Genomic DNA, 27,743 nt, shown 5'->3' with positions numbered 1-27,743 from the left:
ACGATACAAGAAGGAAAACCAATGAAAAGCGCATTTTGTTAGATTACGAAACAAGAGAATATTAGTACACATCTCTACTATGCGATTCATGAAAAAACAACCAACAATAATATTGTTTACAAGATTTCTAACCAAGCAACGATGCCATTTTCTACAAGAAAATACTACTTAGTAATGAAGAAAAGAAAAAGTGTAATATGGCTAACCTATAGATGTATGATTCGTAGATAAAAAAAATTCTATTAGATCGCGGACACGACGCCCCTCCGCGGATTTCTGTAAAACCAACTAATGTCAAAATACGCGCTGATCGGGTGACGAGTGCGAGGAAGTATTGTTTTTGTTATCTTCAGCTCCAGTGTGATTTGTGAAACCGCCCGTGATGTATCGCTTTAATTGGCAGTGCAATTTAATAATAAACGGGTTTTAAAATGATGGCAGATTTTTTAATGATGGGCAATGCCTGCGGGCAGAACTTGCTTCGGCTCGTTGCCAGAGGAAATGCCATAATAGCAGAGCTCATGAGGCTGAAAGATTACATTCCACCAGTTTATAGGTTATTCTGATTGCTATATGTTAATCAATTTAAAAATGCATCGTTGCAACTTTATTAATTTGTTTTTTGACTGATATTACAGGTTGGATTCCAAACATTATACTCAAAAGTATGGTGCAATAATAACAGATTTTGCTTATTTTAAAGCAGCGAATGCTCATGAACAGAAAATAGAAAATGACGCAGTATGTGAGAAAAGAATTTGTTTTTTAAATAATTGTGTACAAGTGTAAATCATGTTGTATTTAATTTTATTCATAGGTTCTTCAAGAATTGGATGAAGAACTCAGAAACAATTTTTCTGAGATACTTTTGAGATTTTACTTAGGATTCGAAAGTCTTCACAAGTATATAACTGATTTAAATAGTTACATTGATGAATTAGAAGATGGAGCTTACATTCAACAATCTATAGAATCTATAATACTTAATGAAGAAGGCAAACAATTGATTGTAAGATATTAACTGTCTAATCAGTGAATATATTTCTTCAATATTGAAATATTTATTAATTTTTATTTTAGAGCGAAGCTATTCATCTCTATGGAATCATGTTGTTAGTTGTTGATTGTTATTTTGATGGTCAGATAAGAGAGCGTTTACTTGTATCATATTACCGATATCATGCCCAAAGAGCATCTTCTACCAGGGTAGATGATGTTTGCATGTTACTTCGCTCCACTGGATTTATTAAAGGTTCCTACAAACGACCCCAAAACTATCCTGAAGCATATTTTCAGTGAGTATTATATCAAAACAAATTTGAATCTTATGTTCTTTGACATTACAACTTTTAATGTCCTATAGGAGAGTACCCATAAATGAATCAGTGCTGGATCTTGCAATAGCTCGTCTCAGAACTGATGAAGTCTATAATCAGACTAGTGCATTTCCACATCCAGATCATAGGAGTATAGCATTAGCTAACCAAGCATCCATGTTAGTTATAATCTTGTCATTTAGACCATCAGTTTTAAACAACCAATCTGCAATCATGAGAGAAATCGTGGACAGATTTTTTCCTGACACTTGGGTTATTAGTGTGTACATGGGAATAGTTATCGATTTGTGGGATTGGTGGAGTCCTTACAAAGCTGCCAAGGCTGCTCTTAATAATACATTAGAAAATTCCAACATTAAAAGAGTTGCTCAAAAATATGGTCAGAGAATGAAAGTATGTACAATAGAAACTTGTATAATAGATCAAATTTAGTTGATATAAAATTGATTAACTTTGAAATTCTTAGAAACATCTTCAAAAAACTGCTGAGCATCAAATGGCTGTTTCACTAGATGAAGGAGCAATAGGATCAGTAGTCAAACTTGTTAGAGAATGCAATGTAACATTGCATTGGTTACTTTTACACACTGCTATTCCAACTATAGTCACAGAAGATTTGAAACGTTCAAGGAATCTCAAACAGTTAGTAATTCAAGAGAGCAAGTATACTGTAAATGATACTCTGCGTTTACTGTTAAGCACAGCTCAAATCGAATATAATATTAAACAGATGTACAAACAGGTAAATTATCAAGATTTTCATCATTCTTTTAAGAATATTATGCAAACCACGACTGTTTTTTCTTAGTTGCTTCAAGATAAAGAAACTAAATGGATGAAAAGTAAAGAAAAATGCATTCAACGTGTTAATAAATTGGCTGAAGTTTTCAATGGAAATAAACAGTTGGACGACGTGGAGAAAAATCAGACTCTTGAGTCGTGGTTTAAAGAAATTAGTAGGCATATTGAGTCATTGATAGAAGATGATGGAAAAAAAATCATGCAACTTTTGCAAGCTTTGGAAGAAGTACAAGGTAAATTAATGTAAGAAGAATTTTTTACTAGCAAATATTTTAGAGCTAATGAAGTCATTTGTTGCATTTATTACAGAATTCCATCAACTAGAAAGCAATTTACAAATATCCCAGCATTTAAAAGAGACTCGACAAATTCTACACAATATGTTACGATCAAGCTCTATGAATGAGGACACAATGATCTCCTTAAATATTGTTACTGACTGTTGCTATGCTTGGAATGTAATGGAAACTTTTATTCCAATAATGCAAGATCTTATCAAGGGTGATCCTGGTACTGTGATACAATTAAAAGCTTTATTCTTAAAGGTAACATTATTACAGAGTAAATGTACATAAAACACAATTTTTCTTATCATAATAATAATTTAATTTGCAATTTTATTTTTAAATTTTAGATGGCATCAGCACTTGAAATGCCATTACTTAGAATTAATCAAGCTAAGAGTGCAGATTTAGCTTCTGTCTCACAGTATTATAGTAGAGAGTTGGAAAGCTATGCACGGCGAGTATTGCAAATTATTCCCGAATCCGTTTTTGCAATTCTAGCTCAAATTGTCCACTTAGAAACAAATATTTTTAACGAAATACCTACTAAATTGTACAAAGATAAAATTAAGGATTATGCTCAGCTAAATGAGAGGCTAAAGGTAAATACTGAGAAAAAACAATTATCATATATTTTTCTTTGTAACAAAGTTATCAACTATTTATCCTTTTTAAGATGGCAGAACTGACCTACTCTGTTTCTGTTTTTACTAACGGCTTGTTATCTCTGAGAAGCGTTTCATTGGGTGTTTTACGAGTTGATTCTCATCGACTTTTGGAAGATGGAATAAGGCAAGAACTAGTAAAGAAAGTGACTCTGGCCTTGCATAATAGTTTAGTTTTTGATGTGAAATCCAAGGTACTTACCAATGATATTGTTATAAGCCCGATCTTAAAAATATCGTAAATTAAATCTATTCAGCAAGCAAAAAGAATTTGATTCAACTATTTATTTCAGGGTATATTGATGAACAAGTTGCAAGCTCTCTCAATGGTAATGGATGGATATAGGAAATCATTTCAGTATATTCAAGATTATATAAACATTAACAGTTTAAAAGTTTGGCATGAAGAGGTAAGTTAAATATTAATTTTCATCTTACTCGAGCACGAAGAATCTTTTTTTCATGCTTGAAAGTAGCGTGGAAAAGCGTATTCAAATGGGAAAAAAATAAAAATCGTGAAACGGGTAGAAAAGCTTTTAGGTGGTGAATTTGATTTATTGTTACTTCTTTATAGATTACGTATATCATAACAAACGCTGTTGAAGAGGAGTGTAGAGGATCTTCGTGGACACCAGCAAAGCTCTGGACTTACTTACCGGAAGACAAAATGAACGCCCATTTAGTACCAACTGACTCAAATTCTTTGACTTTCATGGGACGCCTTGCGCGTGAACTGATTCGGATAACAGATCCTAAGTAGATATTGCTATTTTAGAACTAAGTTACATTTTCAATTGCAATAATAATGTTAATTTTAAATTTATTTATAGAACGACGATTTATATAGAACATGCTCTAGCTTGGTTCGATCTGAAGACTCAAGCAGAAGTATTAAGTCATAAGGCTTTTACAATGATTTTACAAGCTATGGGTACTCCTGGGTTGTCAGGATTGGATAAAATGATTTCTCACTTTGTTGCTGTCGAAATGCAAAAGGCTGTGAAATTTATTGACAAAGGTATCAAAAATAAAACGTGGTCCGGTACTTTGAAGGAATGTGAAACGTTATTCCAAAACGGAGACAATTTGAAAGGTAACGAAGCTGTTATCATAACGATTAAGTATACGAATATTAATTCTGCTACGTTTATCCACAGTCAATAGAGGAAAATTTTTAACAACCGTGAATACTTTAGTCAACAAAGCTTGGTCTTCGTTGTTAGAAGCAGTACTGAAAATTGGCCACATGCAAATTTTAAAACAGAAGATTGCTTACGAACTAAACACTGCCTGTAAATTTGAAGCAAAACACATGGAAGCGGCTCTACGAACTCTTAACGAGTAAGTTTTGTAGTAACCGATTATTGAATGGTATTGATATCACCATCAACTTGCTAAAATTTCGTTTAAATATTACAGTGCTGTCTTAACTGAAATAAGTGGAAAAGAAGGGGAATTGCAAAAATCCAAGTTTTTAAATGAACTTAGTATTAGATTGGAATGGGCTGGCATAACCGATGTAAATAATAAAATATATGTCCAGCCTCCGGAAATAAGTAATATGGCATTTTTAATGTTTCTCTTTACTGTGCCACAATTGCATAAATTATACTTTTGTAAAAATACTGGTAAGCAAACTAGTTCTTTTACTGGTGTTTTTTGTTTAAATCATTAGTTATTGTGCACTGATAATATTTTCTTAATTTGCAGCTAGTCTTCTAAGTAAAAAAATTCAGGATCCGATCGATGCTGTTATTTTCACCTTAGGTGTTCAATCTGTACTGAAACAATTCGGCGTCACGCAGTTAAACTGCTACGTCACTCACGCTAGTGAATATGTTTTATCTTTTGTAACGTCCGACAGGTAAAGATAATTTTCAAGAAATCATATGCATGTAACAAACCGAATTAACTAATAATTAATATTTTTGCAGCACGAAAATGTCGAACGAATTTGAAATGGAGGGGATAACTGGAGTACACTTTTTAGAACTTTTCATAAAGCATGCTGTAATTCCAAAATCTGTTGTCACAAATACCATTCCTCTTCTTGTTCTGGACCAGTATCAAGCCAAAGTGGTGAAGTAAACATGAAAGAAATTTTATTTATATTTTAAGAACAACTTTGTTAATGCGTCTGTTGAGTATTTTGTATACAAGAAGAAAACAAATTAATAAATAGACTTATGTCATTGAAGTTTTTTGTAGGGTCCATTCATTTATTATATATTAATTTTTATTACACTATCTATTTATATTATATATTCATTATTACTCGCTTCTCGAATAAGGTCGCAGCTCATGTTATGAATTCGAGACGGCCGTGTGAAATCCTTGAGAAGACACATCGAGTTTGAAACATGAATGGATGAGCCGTAAAACAAAAATATACATTATGTAGTTCAAGCAGAAGTAGTAGCGGCGCGAAAAATCAATTGTAAGCGAGCGCACTTATATCGTATTATATAATAGCTTCTGAGCCTATTCGAGTAGCGATGAAGTTAATTCATCATCAGCGATTGGCAATTTTATACTTGCTTTCACAAACAGTCGGAGAGCCTACACAATCAACATAAAATATGATTCTTATTCTTCGCGCATTTTTTATTTTTATTTACTTGTTTCTTTTTTGTTTTGTTATCGTCATAATTATCGACGAGAAATATTTCGCGGGTTCAAAGGAAGTGTGGACGATGGTGGACGAGAAAAAACACTAACGCAAAGGTCGCTGCGATCAACAAACGATATGATGATACCCGATATCAGACCAGCTGTAAAGTCGAGTCTCATTATAGTAGTTTGCTTACTCCCTAAGTCGTACTTTTCTTGTTATGTGACATTATTCATTTATATGACGCACAGGGTTTAACGAAATTACATCTTTCTAAAACGGAGGAGTATTTTAAGTACTTGGCTTTTACAATACTTTAATTGTTTTTAGAAGATCTTTCGCGCGCGCACTCTCTATCACTCTCTCGTTTTCTCTACGGCATATCACTTGCTCTCATAAGTGTACGTTTAATGGTCGATACAATCATTCAAGCAAACTACAATTGTTCGATCGATTCACGACAGTGAGTACCAGTGTAAACTAATTGTGAATAAGGTCATGGTTTCATTGACTCTTTTCAGCAGGGCTGATCGATTCGAAAGACTTCAAATTTTTGATGTATTGAGATCAATGCAGCAACTTAAAAATTATCAGTACACGTGTATTACATAATCAAAGAAGGATAAGTGCATTTCTCAATAATACGTACATGCACACGTGCAATTTCAGGATTGCGCATTAAATTCCTGCTCGCTAATCGAATCAATAATTCTTAAATATTATAAAAAAGCCAACTCGAATAATTCCTTTCCTAATCAATCAGCCATACCAACGAGAGCAATACACTTATCATCACGCAAAGTAACGAGCGTTTATGACCAAACAAGGACGTGCCTTTTTTTGCTATAGCCACTTATGCGACTGCGTATGTGTGTGAATTAAAAAAGGACATTTGCTTACGCAAACGTCAATCTCCCGAGATCGAGTGACTATTTTGGACGAATCTTTTCTATCTGTCCGTTTGCATTTTTCATTGCGCGCATATATAGGTATGTACGTGTGGTGATCGGACGATAACCAGCACCGATCGATCTCTCGACTGGAAGGAATTCTGTACATGTACCGCGTGTGTTTGCATTGAGAACGAGAAACAAGGAGGAAAGAACATCACATTTGACGGATCGATCGACTCGATCGCAATTCCCTTCTTGACATGGATTGTGCATGTTTAGGTATATACGTTTGTTGGGCGACATACATTATATAGTGTATATTATATGTATAGGGGTGGCTCGTTTTCGCAGAAGTTTCTCAGTGTGGGAGCCTCGGTCTTTTTGTTTTCTTCGATTTTTTTTTGTATTTCTTTTAATCCACTTTATAACGTAATAAACATACGATATGTAAACACATGTGTCCATTAACATCTCTCTTTTGTAATGCGGGTATGATCTTTATTCCTTTCATTTTCTTTTATCTATAAGTTATTATACTTAATTTTTAATTCATATCCTTGTTTCAGAGAAACACTTATACAAAATCATTTCGAAATGATCTTGACACTTTGTTTATCGGATGATCATATAGAGTTTATCAATCAGAAAGAACACTTTTGTAACGATATATATATATATATTTTTCCCCCTTATCCCCCCTTGTCCCCTTATTTTTGCAGAGCTCTCTTCATTGAAATCGAGGAATATAGACTTCAGAATAAAATTTATATACAAATCATATGTACACATAAAAATTCGAAATGGCTTTACACATTTTTTATATTTATTTTTTTGGATATGAATCGCCCGTAAATAATGTACAAAGACTTGTTTACGTATAAATATACACAATTATATAATGATTGAATATATAATTACACATACCGCATATATAGCACAAAAGTTATATCTGATTATGTGTACATCTTACAATTATCAATATAAATCATATTCATCATTGTACACATGTATATACGACTCGTATATAATTTTTATTCGGATAGGCTAAGTTTTAATTTCTTAATAGATACGTCTTGAACAAAAATTGGATTCAAGTTACAGCGAAAGTGTTACACTCGGGATTCGATCTTTTTTGTTTTACAAATTTGATAGTCTTGTTCGCCGAGTGAGAAACTAAGAATATCACCCGAAACTTCGAGTTAAATTTTTCACGTATTATCTTTCCGATCTTGTTTAGATTACTTTAATTATCGATTTCTTAATACTGGGTATATGAAAAAATTTTTTCTTTTCTCAACAATATTTTCTTAAGTCGTTAGAGCTGCGTTATCACGCGCAATTGTCTCTGTATCCAATGACGTTCTAAACACATTTATAATTGTACATTTTCTTTTCATTTGTTTTGTAGAAAAAATTCCACTGTGCAGTCATCATTTATTAGAAAATCTTGGCTTGAACCTGCCTTGAAGACCCAAAGCCCGATAAATGTACATGCATAAAGTTACGTTGATTTACTTATTTATTTTTTCGTCTGGCATATATAATGCAACGAAAAGAGAAGTTTGAAAACTAAACTCGCAACAAGACAAACGTTTCATGAGCATGAGAGAGATCGTTGGAAAAAGAATGCAAAAATCAAATGACAATAGAGCGATTTCAACGAATACATCGGTCCCACCCGATCAGATTCGAGCGTTGCATAATTTACACGCATTTACATCGAAATAAGGGTCTTAAAACACCATTCGCTTATCGTTTATACAATATGTGGTGAAAGCGTAGGGTGAGCGCATATGACTCATTTTTGTCTGCACTTCCCGACGGTGTTCCTTGATTTAGCGAAAACGCAACAACGCACACTTTGCGCCAATAGCCAAATATGAAAAATACATATAAAAATATTCCAGCATACCGAACATCAAGAAAAATCTATAGAAAAAGTACTGCAGAAAATAACCTTACGTGGTTTTAAACTTTTTATTATAGTAAATCGTTTTTCTCGCTGTTCGGTACGACACTTGCTGATTTTTATTTTCATACATAACTTCGTCGATTGTCTATTGTGCAATCGAAAGTAGCGCGTTATCGCAAATGAATAAAAACACCCCTGGAAATGCGACGAGAAAGAATCGGAAGTATCTTGCAACGAATAGCTGATGTGGTTCTTTCTTTCTACCGCTTGTAATTATAGGGGATTTATCGAGAATGAAACTCTGCGCTTGTGAACATGCGATTGACTGTGCAGATGGTCGAAGAAGACAATCAAAGTTTCGCAAACGCTCGCACGCCTCAATATATACGACACAATCTTGTATATTGCTCTCACACTTATAATCACGTTGATGTTTATAATTTTTTTTATTTGTTTGTTTTTTTAACGGATCTTACATATACACATACAATATACACTCTTTCATAGTTTCCGCAAACGTTCGCAGTTATAATTATTAGTTAATCATAGCCAGACACCTATCTTTTAAGAAGAAGAGTTCATTCCTTTGTTACTATCGCCATACTTAATTTCATAACACTTCATGATTTATTTATTTTCTCGTTTCTATATCGGTCTTATCCTCTTCTCGTAAATATTCCTCCCTCTCAACTGGTTTTTCACTCTTGGAATTCGGAAGTGATCAAGGCTTCGCTTAGATTTTAAGATTAAAGTGTGTGTACGTGTGCGATGGAGTACCGCTGAATGGTTAAAGTGTTGTCATTCTCTCTCCGAAATCATAAGTTGTCATAGGTTTGTATGCGTTTTGTCCAATCCTGCACGTCTTCATTATTTGTTGAATTTTGTTTCATTTTAATCAGAGCACCAGCGTATGTACACTATAAAAAATGACTAGGATTTCTCTTTATAGTTCCTTGCTTGTTTGTGCAGCTATTGACTTATTGTTACTCTAATCGTCTGTTTGTATTTTATAATTTATTAGTGCATTGGATTCTTAATGAGGAATCAATATTTATCTGCTTGAAAACGATCAACGAAAATTCTATTAACTTCAACAACTTTTTTCTAACTACTTAATAATATTGCAAACCGCTCGTGAATGTGTTGCATTCTTACAAAATGTAGTTTAATAAATTCGTAAGATTTTGATTTTACAGGCGTAAGTTTAGCAATAATAAAAAAAATATTCGTAGCTTATAAAAATCAAGTTGTGTGTATCGTTACACTTGTTCCACAGATATTATAAAGTAAAACTTAAGTTCTTTATTTCTCATTTGGTTCAACTTGTTTTTTATTCAGTGGACATGGACATCCATCACGTAATAGAATCGTATGAAATCAGTGTTTTTGGCAGAATACGTTTCTTGGAAAGTTTTTCGATAGCACTTACATTTATTTTCTTTCAGAAGCTCAAAACCATCAAGTTAAAAAGTAGTAATAAATATGTAAATAAGTACATCTTGAAAAAAGGCGTTTGCGCTGAGAAACATGAATTGTAACAACACGTGTAGGATTTTCAAATGTGATTTTCAACTTTACTACTGAAAATTGCGTTAAGAAGTCATAGTGCTATTTTGTTTAAAAAGCTGATGGTCGACGGTATGTAATAGAATACACGTCATTATAATGATTGTCTGATTTAACTTCTACATAGTTATGTTAAAAAGAGAAAATTAAATCAAACACAATATTTATACAAGTATTCTAAACCCGACATTTAAATCAAGTAGTTTCAACAAAATCGTACTATGGATTCTTTTTCCAACAGGTGTCGTATTTAAAAAATAAAAAAAAAAGAAAGGAAAGAAAGAGAAAAAACATGTGTAAACAACGTCACAGATAAACGAAACTTGTAGAACGAAATTGCGAATATATCTAAAATAAAATACAATTTTATTAGTTCATAACCCGAGAACAATTGAAATACGTGAAAATGTTTCGTGCTGATTAATACAACAGAAATGATTGTCCTACAATTCCCTACAACGTCCCCGCCCCGCGATGAGGAAATCAAGCTGGAGAGACTCTCGATTTTCGCATAAGCGTTGTGTAATCATGCAAAGTACGTCTTGGCTTTTATTTTCGCTCGAGTATAATAATGCCTCTCGGAAATGGACTTCTTTAGTTACAGGCTTATTCGCCGTTTCAGATTTCGTTTTCCGTAACGCAAAGTTAACAAATTTATTGTAGAAATGCGAATGACGTTTGAAAGAAAGTAGACCAAAGACGTAAGTATGTGAAGAAGTTTTATTCAGTGAGTAACGAAAGTAGTCGATTTCCTGATGCGTTTGCCATAGGTACTAGACGAGACGCCATTCAATGTACGGCTCAGCAATGCGCACACATCTCTGCTTCATATAAATCTTTAAAAACGTCAAACTCGTGTATAGGGTTCGACAAACAACAAGTCGCTCTACCGTTTCTCTCGTATTTTTTTCTCGCATATCAACTAAAAAGTATATAGCCTCGTATATATAAATTCTTTGCATTTTTAAATATAAATAACATAGAAACCTAAGGTGTTTCCTATTATCTCTCGATCAAACGATAAAACATTAATGACATATCTATCTTAAGAAATCATCTTACACTTTAACTTTAACCACACTTAATGCGAATATAAGAAGTTTATAATTGTATTTTCATGACGCAAGACGACTTCACGTAATTCACCTATCTCTTATCCCGTTTGAACGAAAAGTCGTCTTGCTAAGTATTATACTCCCAAATTGCGAAACAGTAAGCAATTATAGATAACAAATATAATAATTGAAAGTATCTGGTAGAAATAAAGTCTCAAACAATCACTGGCTTGCGGAGAAGATTCAAATTTCCTTTTCTGTTAATACAGTTTAGAATAGATCTCGTATTGTCTCCACGCAAGACAATCAATTAATCTAAAAAAAAAAAAAAAAAAATTTGAAGAAAAATATAGAGAATCACAATAGTGGCTTTCTTTAAACATGCGTGCCATGTTAATCCTCTACTATCATCGAAATATGCCAAATAGGAATGTTAACGTTCTCTTTCTTAAAATGTAAAGTCAAATGCTAATCGAGATATCTATCTACTTGACATTGACAATAACAATTTCATTGAGGAGGCCTTAATTCTGCGTATTGTTTTTTTTCTTCGACATTTACACTAATTTTCAGAATGATTATACTGTCCATTCCAGTGATCTTTAAGATTACAGATTCGATCGAGATAATGGGATGTATAAGAAACAATGCCAAAGGGAAAGTGTTAAGTTACTGCTAACGACTAGTTATTAAAGTAAGAGGTTTCCTTACAACTTGAGACATTACGAAGGGCATCGCTAATATTGTTCGTAGAACGCAATGATACGATGAGTTTATGAAGATGAAGAGAGGTATACAATGCAAGAAAGACATGTAATAGACAGAAAAGGAGGAGAAAAAAGACGCATGAATCAGGGAAGTGATATGTTCAGTGCTATATCACTGGATTTGGCCCTGCCATGAACTCAATGTTTTGGTTTATTTCTAGATTACACATGGCAATTAGTTATTCTCTTTTTTAGAAATCTTACTTTCAATAACAAGTGTTCCTTTGGGCTCTTCTAGTATGAAATAAGCCAGCGGTACGCTAGACGTGTCTGCTTGGAACAGTTTAGCACCGATTTCAATCAAAGTATAATTGCTCATTTGTCTACCTTTTAGCTTCTTTGTTTGTTTGCTTTTCTCTTAAATGGCAATAGTTCGATTGCATCAACAAAGGTATTAGAATAAGTCAAAAATGACAATGGCACTAACAACTTAATAAGAAACCAAACGTATATATCCGCGGTGCGAAGCTTCGATCTTACAAAAACTGTAATACTTTCCAATCTAATACAGTCTTTATAAATATTCTCATGGCGTGTCGTACGTATTAAGGACTGTGTGTTGTTTTCGTTTGCGTTTGGATATTAATTAATAGTAGGTGTAAACGCTGCAGCTACTAATGATCGAATGATACAATGTCTAGTGGACAGTCATAAGAGCTTCGTCTTAAAAAGACTCTTAAAGTACGTGGATGAAGATTCACAAACGGATAGTAAGAGTTTGTGCTTCGCTGTGGAATCTGATTTTTTCATACAGCGATTGTACGGATTGTATCACGCGCATCGATTCATCGGATGTCGGATATTTCGGTTTTACTGCCAAAGATTTTGATTAATTGATCTTCGTAATCATCTATGTTGCGTTTCATGAGCTCCATGCACGGCCCGAGAAGACGCTCGAATGCTTCTACGTCCAAGACTGAAAAAAAAATAAGATTGCCTGGGTTAAGTCAGCTCGTTTATCATTGTTGATGCTACACGTCGAATTAATACTTACAGGCCAATTTCACGGTGCCTACAGCATATGCGGAAGCCGCTCGAGGTTTATGTGTAACGAGTGCTAACTCTCCCAAGTAGCCACCAGCCGGTATACTATTTACCTGCGCAATCAATTATTTTGATTAAAAATTTACGGATAACGGAGTTATTCACATAAAGATGTTATAAAACTTACCTCAACTTCATGTCCTTTATCTCCGAGAATCGTAATTCTTACTACACCCTGTTCAACGAAGTACATACCGTCGGCTATATCACCTTGTTTAATAATTTGCTCGCCGTCAGAGAAGTGCTTTGGAACAAGAGCATCGGCTAGATTCATTCGCTCGTAAGCCTGGAAAACGACGGGCAACGTTGTTAGCAAAAGCGAGCAAGAGGAGTTTGACGCATATATCCTTGCGCGTATATATAACGTCTATACACCTTTTTACTCTTACGAGAGTCAAGCGCATGTCTTGCCTAGAGTGCACTTAAGTGAAAAAGAAAAAAAAACAACAGAATAAATGTTACGCTCACCTCAAGCGACTTGAGCATCGGAACCTTGTTAATGAGATCCTCGTACATTTTGCGCTTCTTGTAAGCCGACTTGAGCAGAATGCGCCGGAAAGTCTGTCTGTCCATGGCCCATAAAGTGCCAGGACTAATGGCTTTGACTGTGGCAGCCCTAGGCATATTATATAAAAGAGCTAGTTCGCCAAAAGCACCGCTGTTGTCGTAAGTGTGAATCAACGTGTCTTTGACGTAAACCTCGAATCTTCCTCTGCAAGAATAAAAGCAACGCGACAAAGGCGCAGGTTACATCACCTCTCCTTTGTCTGGAGAATTCACAATTTACTTTTCCCGTTTCTTTTACACCGTATATCTTTAAAAAAATTCTCTCTGAAGGTACAAAAAAATTGTCAACGCGCAACGCGTCCAGAGAGTGTGTCTATTAAAAGACCATCGCGGCGCGATGTAAAGAAAAAGGCGACAAGCACAAACAGAAAAAAAGCCGTACTTCTCGATGACGTAGAAATTGTCTCCATCGTCGCCTTGTCGGATAATGAATTCTCCGGCCTGAACAGTCTTCTCGAACATCGCATCCAGCACACCTGCCATTTGTTCCTGCAAAATACGGCAATTGTTTTTTTATCTCCGCCTTTTTCCTCTTCATCGCAGACGTGTCGTCGTCGCGGCGTTATTGTCTCTCGCGTAATTTCGAGAGGCTCCGCCGCGACACTCACCTTATCTAGGGCACGGAAAAGAAGAATATTTCTGACGCTCTCGCCGAGTCTTTGTCGCTGCTCATCGCTCTTCGGGTGGACAATCTGGAGAGAGAGGAAGAACAAAAAAGAAAACACGCTATTAATAATCGGACGTGACTTTCAGGACAGATCGAAATGCAAAAACGCGTCGTGGAATTCGAGAATGCGCACGAAAGAGAGATATATTTGTAATGTGTTCGCTTCGTACTTTTTGTTTCCCTACAAACAAGCTTTAAACGAGTTTCGCGCACGCGCGCTTCGAAAAAACGACGAGAGAGTTCGCAGCGAACTCTCGGCGCCGTCAAAGGACAAAAATCTAACTCGATCTGCGCTGAAAATAGAGAGGACCGCGATAATCACGTTAGTATGCGTGGGCCGGAAAATTTCGCCGAGGAAGACGTACGATAAACAAATTAATCGTGTACACCTATAAGTTGAACAAATAAACGCCTGCGCGAGTCAAATGTTTGCATATATACAATATACGACAATGTCAAAGGTAAATTAAGTAGCGGAAAAAAGTCAGCCGCGAGCGGATTTAGCGACAGCGGTAAAAAATATACGCCGAGAGAGCTTCCAAACCAAACACAGCCACACACACACGCGCATACAGGCGCGTATCAGGTCTACATATACATATGTAGGTAAAAAGGCACATACAGGTATATAGAGAGACGAAGCTGCTGTTGCCGCATTTATATCTCGCTACATACACGAGTACGAGCCGGTCAACAGCCAGAGCCGAGAGATAGAATACACACGGAGACATACTGGTACCGAGTACACAGGCACGTACGCGAGATAGAGAGAGAGAGAGAGAGAGAGAGAGAGAGAGAGAGAGAGAAAGAGGGGCGAGGGAGGAGGGGGAGCTCTCTCTCTCGGCATAGGTTTTTCGTATTTTTTATTCGCTATCTCGTCGGCCTCCTCTCTCTCCCTCTTCCTCTATATATACACAGATATGCAGACCTATACATACGTACGTGTGCTCTCCTCTCTTTTTCTAGGCGTAATATTTTCTTTTCTGTCCTACCTGTGCGCCGCGCAAACGAGCTGCCGCTTCGCTCGACTCTTCTCTCCTACCTCTCCCTCTATATATAACGTATTACCGGATTATTTCATAGCCAGGTTATTGAACACGTGCTCTGACGTCATAAAGGTGAATTACACGCGTCGTCGGGCAAAGCAAAGAGTCTCTCTCTCTCTCTCTCTCTCTCTTTTATACAGGCAGCAGCGTAGCGCTGGCTTGTACACAGCGACACGTATGCATATATACGTATGTAGTCGCGGGGACTGACAACACACTCGAGGGAGAGAGAGACTCGTCGTTCTTTCCTTCTGCTCCATATCTACGCGACACACACGTGTGCAGCCGGGGTCGCCGAGAGAGAGAGAGAGAGAGAGAGAGAGAGAGAGAGAGAGAGAGAGAGAGAGAGAGAGAGAGAGAGAGAGAGAGAGAGAGAGAGACAGACAGAGACAGAGAGTGGCAGAGACAGAGAGGAAGCGTGCTGCTGTGAGCGACTTGCACGAAATTTTCATATTTCCCCCCCGGCGGCTCCTTTCCACTCGCCAGAGCGAAGTTCGATGAAAGCCGCGTGGGCGTGGATGCGGAAGGTTAAGAGAGACAGCCCGGGAGAGATTATAAGCTCGTATCGCACGCGCGGGGAGAGAAAAGTTTTTCGTTTTCTAGCGAGATCGGGACGCCACTCGCGCTCCAATTTTTTTTGTTCCCTCATCCGCTTGTCCCCCGGGCTGGCTCCTTTTTTGCCGTGCGCGCGACCTGCATATATCGATCAGCCGGTAAATCGAAATACGTATAGACTCTCTCGCTGGCTGGGTTATACACATTAGAGGGAGAGAGAGAGAGAGAGAGAGAGAGAGAGAGAGAGACGTTGGGTAAACATGGCGCCGAAATTATCGAGCGTATCGTATACATGAGAGGCAGCGGCCCCTGACGTAATGCCAGAGCGAGAGAGAAAGAGGGACACACGACACGATGACGACGACGGGGTGGAATTAAAATGTACACCGGGCGGCCGAAATTTCCCTTCGCGCGAGGGTGAGATTCGCTTGACTCCGATTCTCACCGGCTTACACACAACGGACTCGTTTTACATTGCATTGCAGTCTCGATTTTCGAATGTTTCTTCCTTCTTTTTCGCGAGCTCCGATTATGCGTGGGCTCGTTTATTTATCCCGATAATTGATCATCGGCGGCGGCGGCAGCTGCGCTTATTTTAAACAGGCTCGTACAATGTGTTTTTATACGTCGAGAGAGCCTGCCTGCCTGCGAGATCCTGAAAGGCCACATTTTTATCTGCAAGCACTCGCGCGCTCGCGCAAAGTATCAATATGTATGAGGCAAACTTTGTGCTGGACTTTTATTCATAAAGATTCGATGCAGCGAGAACCGCCGCCTTTGAGAAGAAGCGCGCGATACATACACACTGAGCGTTATTTTTCAAGGAAGACTTTAATAAAAATGTAATATGTGAAAAAAAAATAATAATAAATTAGAGTGCGTTATCGATCGTCGTTATTAAAAGCTCGTATTCGATATAATCATCGCACTGACGTTTGCCAATGTGTTATAAAAGCGCGCACTAACGAGCGATAACGCGGTATGCAGGCCGTATACACGTCGGCTTAAAAGTATTTTTATTGAGTAAGTAATAAACGCGCTCCGGCTCGATTTTGCGATTTTCCACGAGGCAAACGTACGAGAGCGTGCGCATCTCGAAATAGCCCCTGGAAATTCAGCGTAAAATTGCGTTCGCCCAAAGTGAAATCGAGTTTGCAATCTATATCATCGATAATAAACGAGAGCTAGAATTGCTGCAACGTGTATATATATATACACCGCTCGTGTGTCTCGTGCATACAAGTAGACACGGGTCGAGTGTGGTCAGACGACGAGTTTTCTCCGGCGTTTGCTGCAGCTCTTCGCTCGAAAGACATTGCTTTTTTTCGTCTTTTGCAAACTTCGTCAAGTGCGGTCGGTCAGAAGTGATGCGATTAACCGTATTTTGTGCGCGCGGTTTCAAAGCAAAATCGCCAAACCGTGCGATGAAGGCTGGGATGAAAAAAAAAGTATTAAAATTCCTTTTTGCAGTCGCTCGTTCGAATCAATACGCTGTACGGCGGAAAACTGCTGATTCGAAAACTTCACGCTCGCAGGATCGAAAATTGCTAGGTCGCGCGGGCTCGAGAGTTTTGGATTTTGCAAGGCCGCGTTTTCAGTTATTTTTAAAAGGCTAGACGCTATTTTTTGCGAAACGGAAGGTACTCTGTGTAAGCAAGTTTCACTCTCGCGAAAAATAGCCAGCGGTATATACCAGTCTTGGTTTTGACTCCTAATACGGACGAGTTTTTTTTATCGGTCGGCGGGTATTCTTTTTAAAGCGCTGACTCGCGGAGCAACGCTCGCGAGCTGGGGGACGTAATTCAAACTGTGAAAATGCATTTAAAGGAAAAAAAAACTTTTAGAAGAGCGAAATAGTGACTTTTAAAGGTTCAAATGTAATTTAGCGCGGAGGAACTTCAATGAAAGGGCATTATTCCCACACTCTCGTCGCTCGCTTTCTTCCCTCGACGCCGTTCAATTAGAAGTTCCTGAATAAAGCTCGAGTTGAACGTCCTTATAATTATCCTTCTTTCTGTCCTTCTTCTTCTCTCGTTTCTATTTTTGGTTTGTTTATCAGAGTAGAATAATTATAGTGAATTCACTGGGTATTTCTGGGCTTTGATCGTTCTTGAAGTGTTGGACGTTGCAAATCTTTGTAAAATAAGCTCTACCCTGTCGACGAGAACATTCATTGTAATAATATAAAAGAAATGGATATATTAGCTAACGATAATCACGCGAATTGTATTAAATCTGAGAAATAATGTACGCTCGTGAAAGCATTGACGAGTTCCTCCTTGATAAAGTACTCTTAAATCGGCATCAACTTTTTAAATGAGATTCATCGCTACAATTTGCCGGTGCGAAGTATTAAAAGGCTTTTACAATAAATAATCTATAGTACGACTATATCGACGGCAAATGACGCAATACTCAAATAAATTGAAACCTTTGAAGTCTGAGCTCTGAATCGAGTGCTTTATACTATTTGAGCTCGGAGTCAATATATGTGATTAAAGGAAAATGAATAGAGTGTACTAAGCAATCGTTGCAACCGAGTCCGTACCTATCATTACGCCTGAACATATATACTTAGAAACACTAGTTTGGATACATTTTTAATTTATGCAGCAGGGCTACGAGCACTTCAAAGTAGGCACTCGTGACGCAAACACACGTATACTTACTACCGAGACTACTTTTTTCCTTCACTTTAGACGTGATTTTTCCAGCCGAGTTACATCGATTTAACTCGAAGCCACCGCGACAGTGCAAAATTTTCGCAAACTCGCTTTCCTAATTAAATTTTCCGATATTGCTCTCTGCGTCTAATAAATTCAACTTAACCCATTTTCCCTCTTCCCAAGATGTGACGCATTTCGTTCTATTCATTCATTTCTAATTTATGTACACTAAGGGAGCGCGCGGTACACAGCGCCTATGCTCTCTTTGTTGATTTTAATTAAAAGCGGCTGCTGAGATTACGTTTCCGCGGTCGAAATTTCAGCATTGCCCGAAGAGCGAGAATTAATTACTGCATTAATTATAAATATGACGATTAATGCTTCGCTCCTTGTAATCCGCGACGGCAGAGAGAAAACTTCGTTAAAACTCATAAATAAAACGCAGACCGACGCGAAACACGCGCGCAAAAGCCGCGACTGGATAGCTTTGAAAATCAAAACTTTTCACGATAATTTCTAAATCCATCAATCAATATTAAGTCGTCGCGCAATTAATATCTTTCTCGGCATCGCGCGAGCGCGCGTTACGTAAACCCGCGCGCAACGATGTCGCTCACTATTGTTCCAGAGTTATCGGATCTTCATTAACAGAGAAATTTTTTTAAATAGAATAGCCAATCCGAGCACATACACACACGCGCACACACACACACACACACAGCGTCGCTCGATATTTCGCGCAAGATCGCGTTCTTCATCAAGCCCCGATGCGCGGCTCTAACGAGTGGAGCGCGCGCGAGAGGAGGGTATACGAACAGCAGAGAAAAAAGCGAGAGAGAGAGAGAGAGAGAGAGAGAGAGAATAAGAAAAATAAGAAAAAGAGGCACAAATAATAGAGAGAAAGAGCTGTTCGAATCTGCACGAGCTCGCACATGGCTGCTCCGATGATCGAAGGGTGCTTATATTGTTTTCCTAACGTTCCGCGAAAAAAAAACCCTATCTTCCATGGGTGGAGAGGAATAAAAAAAACGCGCGTCAATTGTACGATTGTACTTCGCCGCGCCGTGCTGTGCACACAGAGCGCATCACTCGAAAGGAACGACAGAATATTCCACTTTCATATCGACGCTCCTAACGAAAACTCGCACGCGTTTCGGGACAACCGCGAACGCCAGCACCGAAACTTATTTAGTGACGAAAACAAGAATGAAATGAGGGCTTGTAACGAAGGATCGCACGAAAACCGAGATTGCCGCGATGACTAGCTCGCTAAGAAACCTTTGCATCGAATAGTAGTACGTGTTGCGAGCTCGCAACGAAAACGAAAATTCTTTGTCTTCCATGCGGCGAAAACTAACTCCAAAACCGAGTTCCAGACGAAGAGAAGCACGCTCTGTCGTCTATGCGGCGAAGACTAACGCGTGAACCAAGTCGCGCCGAATTCTAGTACGCTCGCCCGTAATCCTAAACACATGGGCCACATTTACGAGGGTCGCTACGAGACTCTAAGGGTCTTCCCTATTTTCACATTGCAAATGTCGCATTATACACAAAACTTTGTAAAACACTTTTTAATATGCAAAAAATACCGATTTAAATGAAATTCGAATGGTGAAAATCGGACGAAATTTAGTTATTGTGCTGGTAATTTCACGCACCGATCAATATATATAGATATACTTGTATACTTGTCAAATATACATATAAATATTATCCGATTTTTTATCCATGTGTTTAGGATTACGGGCGAGCGTACTAGAATTCGGCGCGACTTGGTTCACGCGCTAGTCTTCGCCGCATAGACGACAGAGAGTTTTCGTTTTCGTTGCGAGCTCGCAACACGTACTACTATTCGATGCAAAGGTTTCTTAGCGAGCTAGTCATCGCGGCAATCTCGGTCTTCTTGCAATCCTTCGTTACAAGTCGTGAAATGAGCTAGAGTTCGCAGTTAGCTGAGTGATGCCAGTCTTCGTTAGGAGCGTCGATATAGAGCCGGGAAAATAATGGAGAGCCTTTTTACGATTTCATTAGACAAATTGAATAACAAGGAGAAGAGTGACTACGGGCGGTATATCTACGTACACACACACACACACACACACACACACACACACACACACACACACACACACACACACACATATATAACAGCGTATCGAGAGAAGTCGCTGAAGAAGCAGAGGAAGAAATCTCTCTGCATAATAATGAAATCTCGACTCTTGTTAAAGTATTATTTAAGATTAAGAATGGCCTGGGGAGAACAAGAAAGAGAGAACGAAAATCTATGACGACAGCGAGCTGGGCCGACGCCTTCTTATCTATAAACATCCGTGTTCTCCGCTTGGTTCAGTCTTAGCGCGCGCGAAGATGTGTCGTCAGGAGAAAAAAATCCGCGTGGGTTCAATGCTACCACCTTATCTCTGGGATCTGTATTTTTTATCAAATCTGAAAAATGATCTCTCTCTTCCTTTTGATGTCGCTCGAGCGCGACGCCGTATTTCTCTTGCGTCTGATTCTTGAAATTCTCGGCGCTGAGTGGAAAGTCGAGTTTTTGAAGGAGAGAGGGAGAGAGAGAGAGAGAGAGAGAGAGAGAGAGAGAGAGAGAGAGAGAGAGAGGGAGAGAATAATAGGAAATCTCAGCTGGGATTCCCCGATTTACCTTGACTCCCTCGTCTTCCTCGTCATCCTCGGGGTTGTAGGTTTCTGCAAATACGCTCTTCCTTCTACCAGCAGCGAACTTACCGACCGGGGGCTCTGGAAACAACAAAGTTTATTAGTTGGAGAATAATTTCATTTTCGCTAATTGATTGTTTGTATGTTTTCTCCTTTATTTTATACATCTTCTGCGTATTGAACTAGCAAACCTCGAGATTCGAGGAACTACATAATCAAGAGGGGAAATCGTTTTGTATATCTTTCTCTCTCTAGCGAACAATTTATCTTTCGTGGAAATTGTTTCAAAAATGCGCGCAAACAAATCCGCGAGTCTCGACTTTCAGAACGAGACGATCAATTTTCCTTCATTAGTCACCGAGAGCTGCTCGTTTCGAATCTCCGGTGAAATAAAACACAGAAAAAGGGAAGAGCTAATTACGATGGAAAGGTAAATACGAACAAACATTCGGAAATTTGTATTTCTGGTGTGTGTGCTCCGAAAAAGTTCGTGTCGCTATCACTTTGAATTTCTGTTTAACATTGGCGCGTATCCAGCGGAAAAACTACGGCAGGAGAAACTTTTCAGGGGCCGAGTGCCGGAGGTAGTGCGACGGTAGTTTATAGAGACATTAAATTTGATGGACCTTCGAAAAAATTCATGGGGTTCGATAGCTGCACGAGCTCCGATTTCAAATTTAAACTCAAAACCAACGTGCACTAGACGGTGCAGGGGTACATGGCTGGAAGTATTTTAGATATCCAAACAAAACGAAGATTTGACATACACTACCATATTGAAGTGCCCTTTAAACACAACGAAAAGCCATTTGAAATGAACTACTATAGACTCGATTGCTAAAACAGCGTTAAAATAGCACAAAACAATAAGGCTTTACAGTTAATTATCATCAATTAAAATCTATTAATGAAACAACGACATGCAATTTGAAGTAGTTACTGGCTTCTCTCTTTCACGTCGTTTCTTTTTTTCGTAATCGCCACATCGAGTCGTTACAGTGTACAAATGGAACGAAAGAAAATTTCAAAAAACAACTCTCGAGAAGGCTCTATTTTTCTCAAAGTTTACAATGGCTCCCAAGCTCCGCCATTAAAGGCCATCAGACTCGGGCATCGGACAGATTACCAACGGCTGTTCGGTCTTTGTCTCTCCAATTCTCTCTGTAATAATGTGTGGCTCGCGCGCGCGCGCGCGAGGATGTGCGTGCGCGTATACGAGTACATATGTGATGGACAACAAGTTAATTGCGCGCAACTTGTTCAATTTGGTAATCCGATCACAAATTGATGATTATCATAATGCTATGTCTAACATCTGACGAATCTAGGAAATTCGCCTGTAACAAGGACGAATCTCATTGTCTTTTGTGAATTTTTTACACTAGTTAACCGAAACGGAAGCGCTACGAGAAAGAAAAAAAAAGAGGCGAGCCTCGACGAAGGAGTCATAAATATTTCATTGGGCTTCATTCAAACGTCGTTCTGAATGACGAGATACTACTATATTTATATACGTGCGATTGTAAATGAATCATCTATAATTTTTGAAAAATAAAGCAAACTAGAATATCCTGGTGGATTTATTCTATTTGTACGTATGGTTCGTGTATTTATAACTCCATTGAGATTTGTGCTATTAAAGTGGATTCAAACATTTAATATTTATTGCTTTGCTGTATAATAACGTAGAAACGGGCTATATTTGAGTTTGCATTTTGGAGTGACTAACTAACAAATGATGAATTCATAGGGGAGTTGGGGGCAATACTAAAATATTATATTCGTTTGTTCAAAATATATATAGATCAGGAACAGAAACATTCCAGGATTAATAGTTTAAATCAATACCTTGATTGAACATCATGACATAGTAATCAACTGTCTTTTCAACTGTAAAATTAAACAGACTGTTTTGAAAATACAATCTCTGTGCTTGAAAATAGTTTACTTAAATAATAACAAAGTTCTAAATCGTAAGAAATTATGATTTAGCTAGACAACTCATAGTTGTTAGCATTAATAATTCAATGCTGCTTTAATGGTGCATTAAGCAGCAATGACACAGCTATGATTGTTATATATCCACTGCACCAGTGACTTCACATAAATTATACGTAATGAAAGTTATTGCTTAAGGTTGTACTGTTATTAGAATTATTCTACTTTACTTTCTTTAGACACTCATATACTTACTTCATAAAGTTGATTATTATTTATTCAGAGATTTTAGAATGTATGGGATCAGTTACTTGTTTAGTAATTCAATTCACTTGATTGATGCTGTAATAAAAACTAACTTCTGAAAAACACCATGTTTTCTAATACAAAAGGATGAAAGACAGCAAGCCATTTTTTCCCATGAACTCTGGATTATGGAATACAACGTACACTATAATAGACGTTTTATCAGTTAATATCAATGTTTGTGACAACCTAGATCTTTACAAATGTGTTCGGTGCAAGCTAACTGATGAGAACTAAGTGAATAAAGTGAACTGTATTCATGATTGGAGATTTATGTAATCCTTTTGTAAGCTATGACTTAGTGCATTAAGAAACTTGTTGCATTTGCTCTTATGAATATATCTATTTTCAAGTAAGCCCATTCTATTCATAAAAGTACAGTGAGCCTAATAGCAGTATCAAAAATAAACTGGAAATTACCTTCTTCAACAGACTCATCGGGTGTGGAAGTACATGTTTGTCCGCTTGACTGCAGCTGGTTCTGCCTATTCTCTCTAAGGCGTGTGAAGAAATCCACGGCGTAGTCAATGATATCCCCGGGCTGCTCAAGGAGGTAGCTGATTGTGAATTCCAGAAGTATATCCCTCAAATCATCTGGCACTGTAATTCTACTGGAATTACGTTGACAACTCATCTTTGCCGAAACCAAATGTCCCTCACTGCACAAGAAGAAGAATAAAAGCACTATTAGAGCTGATGCCAAAAATACTCTCCTGCTGCAGTCTCAGTCACTATGGCAAATGTCCCAGGTCTGAGCAGAGAACATACGCGGCTGCATTCCTCACTTAATTACACTTGCATGTTTTAGAGTAAACAATCACTGTAAAACTTTGGCCAGAGTAGGTCAAAAGCTCCCATCAGGTACACATAGTGGCAGCAGCAGCACCACCACCAGCTCGCAAAGTGCAACTCTGGGATATTTACCATAGATAACGCATGAGACTGGGGCATGCCAGGTGTTTTTTTTTTGTTTCATGTTACACACTGTTGTTGGAATTGTTTTTGTGAATTTGCAACTGAGAAAGCGAGTACATTTATGCAGTATAGAAGTCCAGTAAACAAGAAATAGGTAGCAGAAGATAGACAGAGACTGATGAGAGAGAGAGAGAGAGAGAGAGAGAGAGAGAGGTTTTTTGTTAGAAAAGCATGACAGTTATAAAAACATCACAGAGTTCAGCAGCACACAGTCATATATCCCGTGCTCTATCGATGAGAATAAAAAAACTGCGATTTTACAAAAAAAGACGTCGGGCCGCCTGTATAGCAGAAGACCTCTCTCAATCGACTGATGGACACATCTATCTCTTCGTTCTCGTCCCCGCCGTCATTCTCTCGTCCCCGTGAGAGTGAGCGAGGAGGCGCAGTCACCGTGTGCGTAGGTGTGTAGAAAAAGAAAAAGCCGCGGTCGAAAATCCACCCTTCGACGCACGACAACCGAACCGAGTAAATAAGAGTCTCGTATCCCTCTCTACTCTATAATATACACTCGCGCGCACTCGTGTCCCTGGAGACACTCTCTACAGTATAGGTACTGCTCGCCAGCGTCCTCGCCGTCGTCGTCGCTGGCGCACAAGACACACGACTGAGCCAGCGGAGCAGAGCACTTCCTTACAGGGCTCGCGCGGCGCACCGAGCCTTTTTCTCTGGCTCGTCTGGCTCGTCTGGCGCAGCCTGTGCGACACGCGCAGACCCCAGGAGCGGACGATAATATGCGTCGACGGTCGAGCCCCCTTCGCTCTATCTATATCTACGCGTGTCGGCGCGCGTGTGTGTGTGTGCGCGCGCGCGAGAAAGCGAGACAGAGATAGTCAGATAGGCGAGTATGGTATTATACCTATCGAGCCGTGGCGGCGGCAGCGACTATACGGTGCGGCGATAATGGAGACAGGCGCACCCGGGAAGTGCCTCCCGCGTTTGGAGCAAACTTGCGCTGCCGAGGATCAAAGGGCCGAGAGCTAGATGCGGCTTTGAATTCGCCCGACCTCAAAGATGGCGACCATTTGGCTGACACCACTACTGCTATACATATACACAACGTACACACAGAGCCACCGAACACTCGCTCGCGAGTCGCGCGCATGTACACTATACCGTATACGTCTCCTTTCCTCTCGTCCTCTGTTATCACGAGGACTCGGAGCGACTGTCTCCGTCTCTGTCTCGTGCGACGACGTATAGGTACAGCAACACTCACTCGCACACTCGCGTGATCGAACAGCGCTAGGAACTCGATATACGCACTTTGATAAGGTTAGCGAGAGAGGGAAGGGAGGAGAGGAAGAACCGAGGAAGAGCGCGGAGAACCGTCAGAGGGACGGTAAAAATGACGGTACGGCGCGCGAGAGAGGCTCTTATATACATTATACCTTATACTTGAGCTACTAGGCTTTCTGCAGTCCGCACGTGCGCAGCTCACTGATGTGTATGTGTGTGTGTTTGCCCCTCTCGCGGATGTGCACATATATATAGCGGCTGATTGCGAAGAAACGCATGCAGCGGATTATCGTACCTAAGTAAGCTCCGTCTCGAACAACTCGTGCAAGACCTGCACACAGCTTTAAGGATTTTTGTCTGATTTATCAAAGGCGAAAACCATTAAGTAACCGCAAGATCGACTCCAAGCTGTTTTTCCGACTTGTTGCACGGAAAAACGTTGTGTGTCAATGCGAGAGACTAATCGAGTATCGGCGGTTAAAAATTTAATGAAATCAACGGAATTGATGACGAACGGCGTTTTACGCGCGAGTCAAGTATTCCGAATCGATACAAATGTCAAGCGCGTGTATGTTTGGAATAAACGAGAGGCAAGCAAACGAATGAAAGCGAGACGCGAGTAGAAAAGCAATCCTTATTTCGAAAACAATCTGTAGATATACACGAGTCCACACACAGCAAACATTGACCGTCATTGAACAGCGTTTCGCGTTCCAATTTACCGTCCTTTCAAGCCCCGCAGCTCTCTCGACAGTCTCGACTGCTGTGCGCGAACGTATACAATGGATCTAAATTGATAGCCGAGAGCTGGACAAAGTCGCTCGTATACGAATCCATGTAGGCGTCCACACACAAATCCGCGAGATGCAAGCTCTTCGACCGCAAATGTCACTACCTCCTCCCTCTAATTGCCTCTCAAGCTCGGATCACATGGCCCACAGCGCAGGTGTACCTGTATACTTATAGGTGCCCCGAACATCTCCCGGAGCAGTAGGTATAGAGAAGCGATTCCGAGAAATCGTCGCGCTCGCCCCCTGCACACTCCCAGAAGATGGGAGCACGACGGGCATTTCCAGGAAGGAAAAAATGAAAAACGCACCTTCCGGTCCTCGCCTCCTGCGCCACCGGACGATCCGCGGGACTCTGGCCGTGGGACGAGCGCGTCACGGTTCCTGGGGATGTGGGCACAGCTCGAAGGAGGACCACGACGGTGAAGATCCGCTGGCCCGGGGCTCACTCCACTAAGTACCTACTAAGTACTCGATCTTCTTCTTCTTCTTCTTCTTCTTCTTCCTCTCGGCTACTTATAGGTCAGCCACACAGAGCACCACACTCGAAAAAAATTCGTCGATGAGACGCGCGCGCGCGCGCGCGTGGCGAGCCGCGAGTTCCTCGTTACACACCGATGTCTGTGTCTGACAGCGCACCAGGAATGCACGTATTTTATTCTACTTGATATATAACACGCACGTAAACGATGAAGAGCAGGTTCGCGTTCTCGCGCGGACGACAACTGACAACAGACAACTGCTCACACACTACTGGGCTCTCGTTTCGTGGGCTATATACGACGACATATATATATATATATATATATCTCTCTCTCTGGCTGGCCCCTACCGTCGCCGGACGACTGCCTCTACTCTGGCCAGAGAGCGCTCTGACGTCGTCGTCGCCCCTGGAATTGAGGTTAGAATAATCCACGATTATTGATTTCTGTCGCGCGCTCCGATCTCGGCTTTAACGATTCGCTCGCTCGGATTTTTTCGAGGTTTCGCGATCCTCGCTCAAGGTTTTTCGCCTGGTTTTTCGGGAGAGCCTTCGGAAAAGGCGCTTTCGAGACGCGAAGAGTTCTGCTTTATCGATCGGTCGCTGAGAGCGGGAAATTCAAACGGGCTGCGAATTATTGATTATTCAATCCATAAATGACGCAGATAAAGTTTCAGTCGGAACAGTAAAAATTAATGGCTCGCTCTCTTCCCACATCGCTTCGCGGATTTATTAGCGCGCGAAGCATTGAAACAAATTGCTACAGTTTGCAAGTAGATTGAATCCTCTTTAAAAGTTTCAAAGCGACGTCGTGAGACTTGGAATTTTTACTTTCCAACTCCTGCGAGTTTTCGTTTCGATTCCTCTCTTGCAATCTTGTAAAGCTGCAAAAACTTGTTGACGGTGC

At 39.4% G+C, this 27,743-nt stretch overlaps 2 protein-coding genes across 15 annotated transcripts; one reads left to right on the top strand and one right to left on the bottom strand.

Moving 5' to 3' along the window:
* The first annotated feature begins 45 nt into the window (after positions 1-45).
* On the top strand, positions 46-7,989 carry LOC100115512 (WASH complex subunit 5). The gene is made up of 17 exons (XM_001600164.6): positions 46-556; positions 639-741; positions 818-1,009; positions 1,081-1,295; positions 1,364-1,730; positions 1,804-2,079; positions 2,146-2,371; positions 2,448-2,683; positions 2,773-3,024; positions 3,099-3,281; positions 3,381-3,497; positions 3,662-3,843; positions 3,918-4,180; positions 4,245-4,428; positions 4,507-4,715; positions 4,798-4,951; positions 5,022-7,989. Exons 1-17 carry the CDS (start codon positions 432-434, stop codon positions 5,173-5,175), a joined length of 3,438 nt encoding a protein of 1,145 aa, XP_001600214.3. The 5' UTR covers positions 46-431; the 3' UTR covers positions 5,176-7,989.
* On the bottom strand, positions 5,280-27,134 carry LOC100113545 (cAMP-dependent protein kinase type II regulatory subunit). Of its 14 annotated transcripts, XM_032599967.1 has the most exons (11): positions 26,667-26,802; positions 25,720-25,908; positions 23,774-24,012; positions 22,958-22,999; positions 21,096-21,190; positions 14,111-14,194; positions 13,885-13,991; positions 13,404-13,647; positions 13,063-13,221; positions 12,886-12,988; positions 10,772-12,807 (listed from the first exon to the last, which is right to left on the bottom strand). In XM_032599967.1, the coding sequence occupies exons 2-11, from the start codon at positions 25,812-25,814 to the stop codon at positions 12,677-12,679; spliced, it is 1,299 nt and encodes a 432-aa protein (XP_032455858.1). In that variant the 5' UTR covers positions 25,815-25,908; positions 26,667-26,802; the 3' UTR covers positions 10,772-12,676. The 14 variants fall into 14 exon arrangements, with proteins under 14 accessions (XP_032455859.1, XP_032455866.1, XP_032455860.1 ...); XM_032599968.1 differs by lacking the exon at positions 22,958-22,999 and having other exon boundaries at positions 5,280-12,807; positions 26,667-26,910; XM_032599975.1 differs by lacking the exons at positions 25,720-25,908; positions 26,667-26,802 and adding an exon at positions 24,339-25,025 and having other exon boundaries at positions 5,280-12,807; positions 22,958-23,498.
* Between the last annotated feature and the right edge of the window lie 609 nt (positions 27,135-27,743).

The sequence above is a fragment of the Nasonia vitripennis genome, chromosome 4, assembly GCF_009193385.2.
Source record: "Nasonia vitripennis strain AsymCx chromosome 4, Nvit_psr_1.1, whole genome shotgun sequence".
In the NCBI taxonomy this organism is placed as follows: Eukaryota; Metazoa; Arthropoda; class Insecta; order Hymenoptera; family Pteromalidae; genus Nasonia; species Nasonia vitripennis.
Note: the sequence above shows the minus strand (reverse complement) of the source record. Positions and strands in the feature narration are given on the sequence as shown.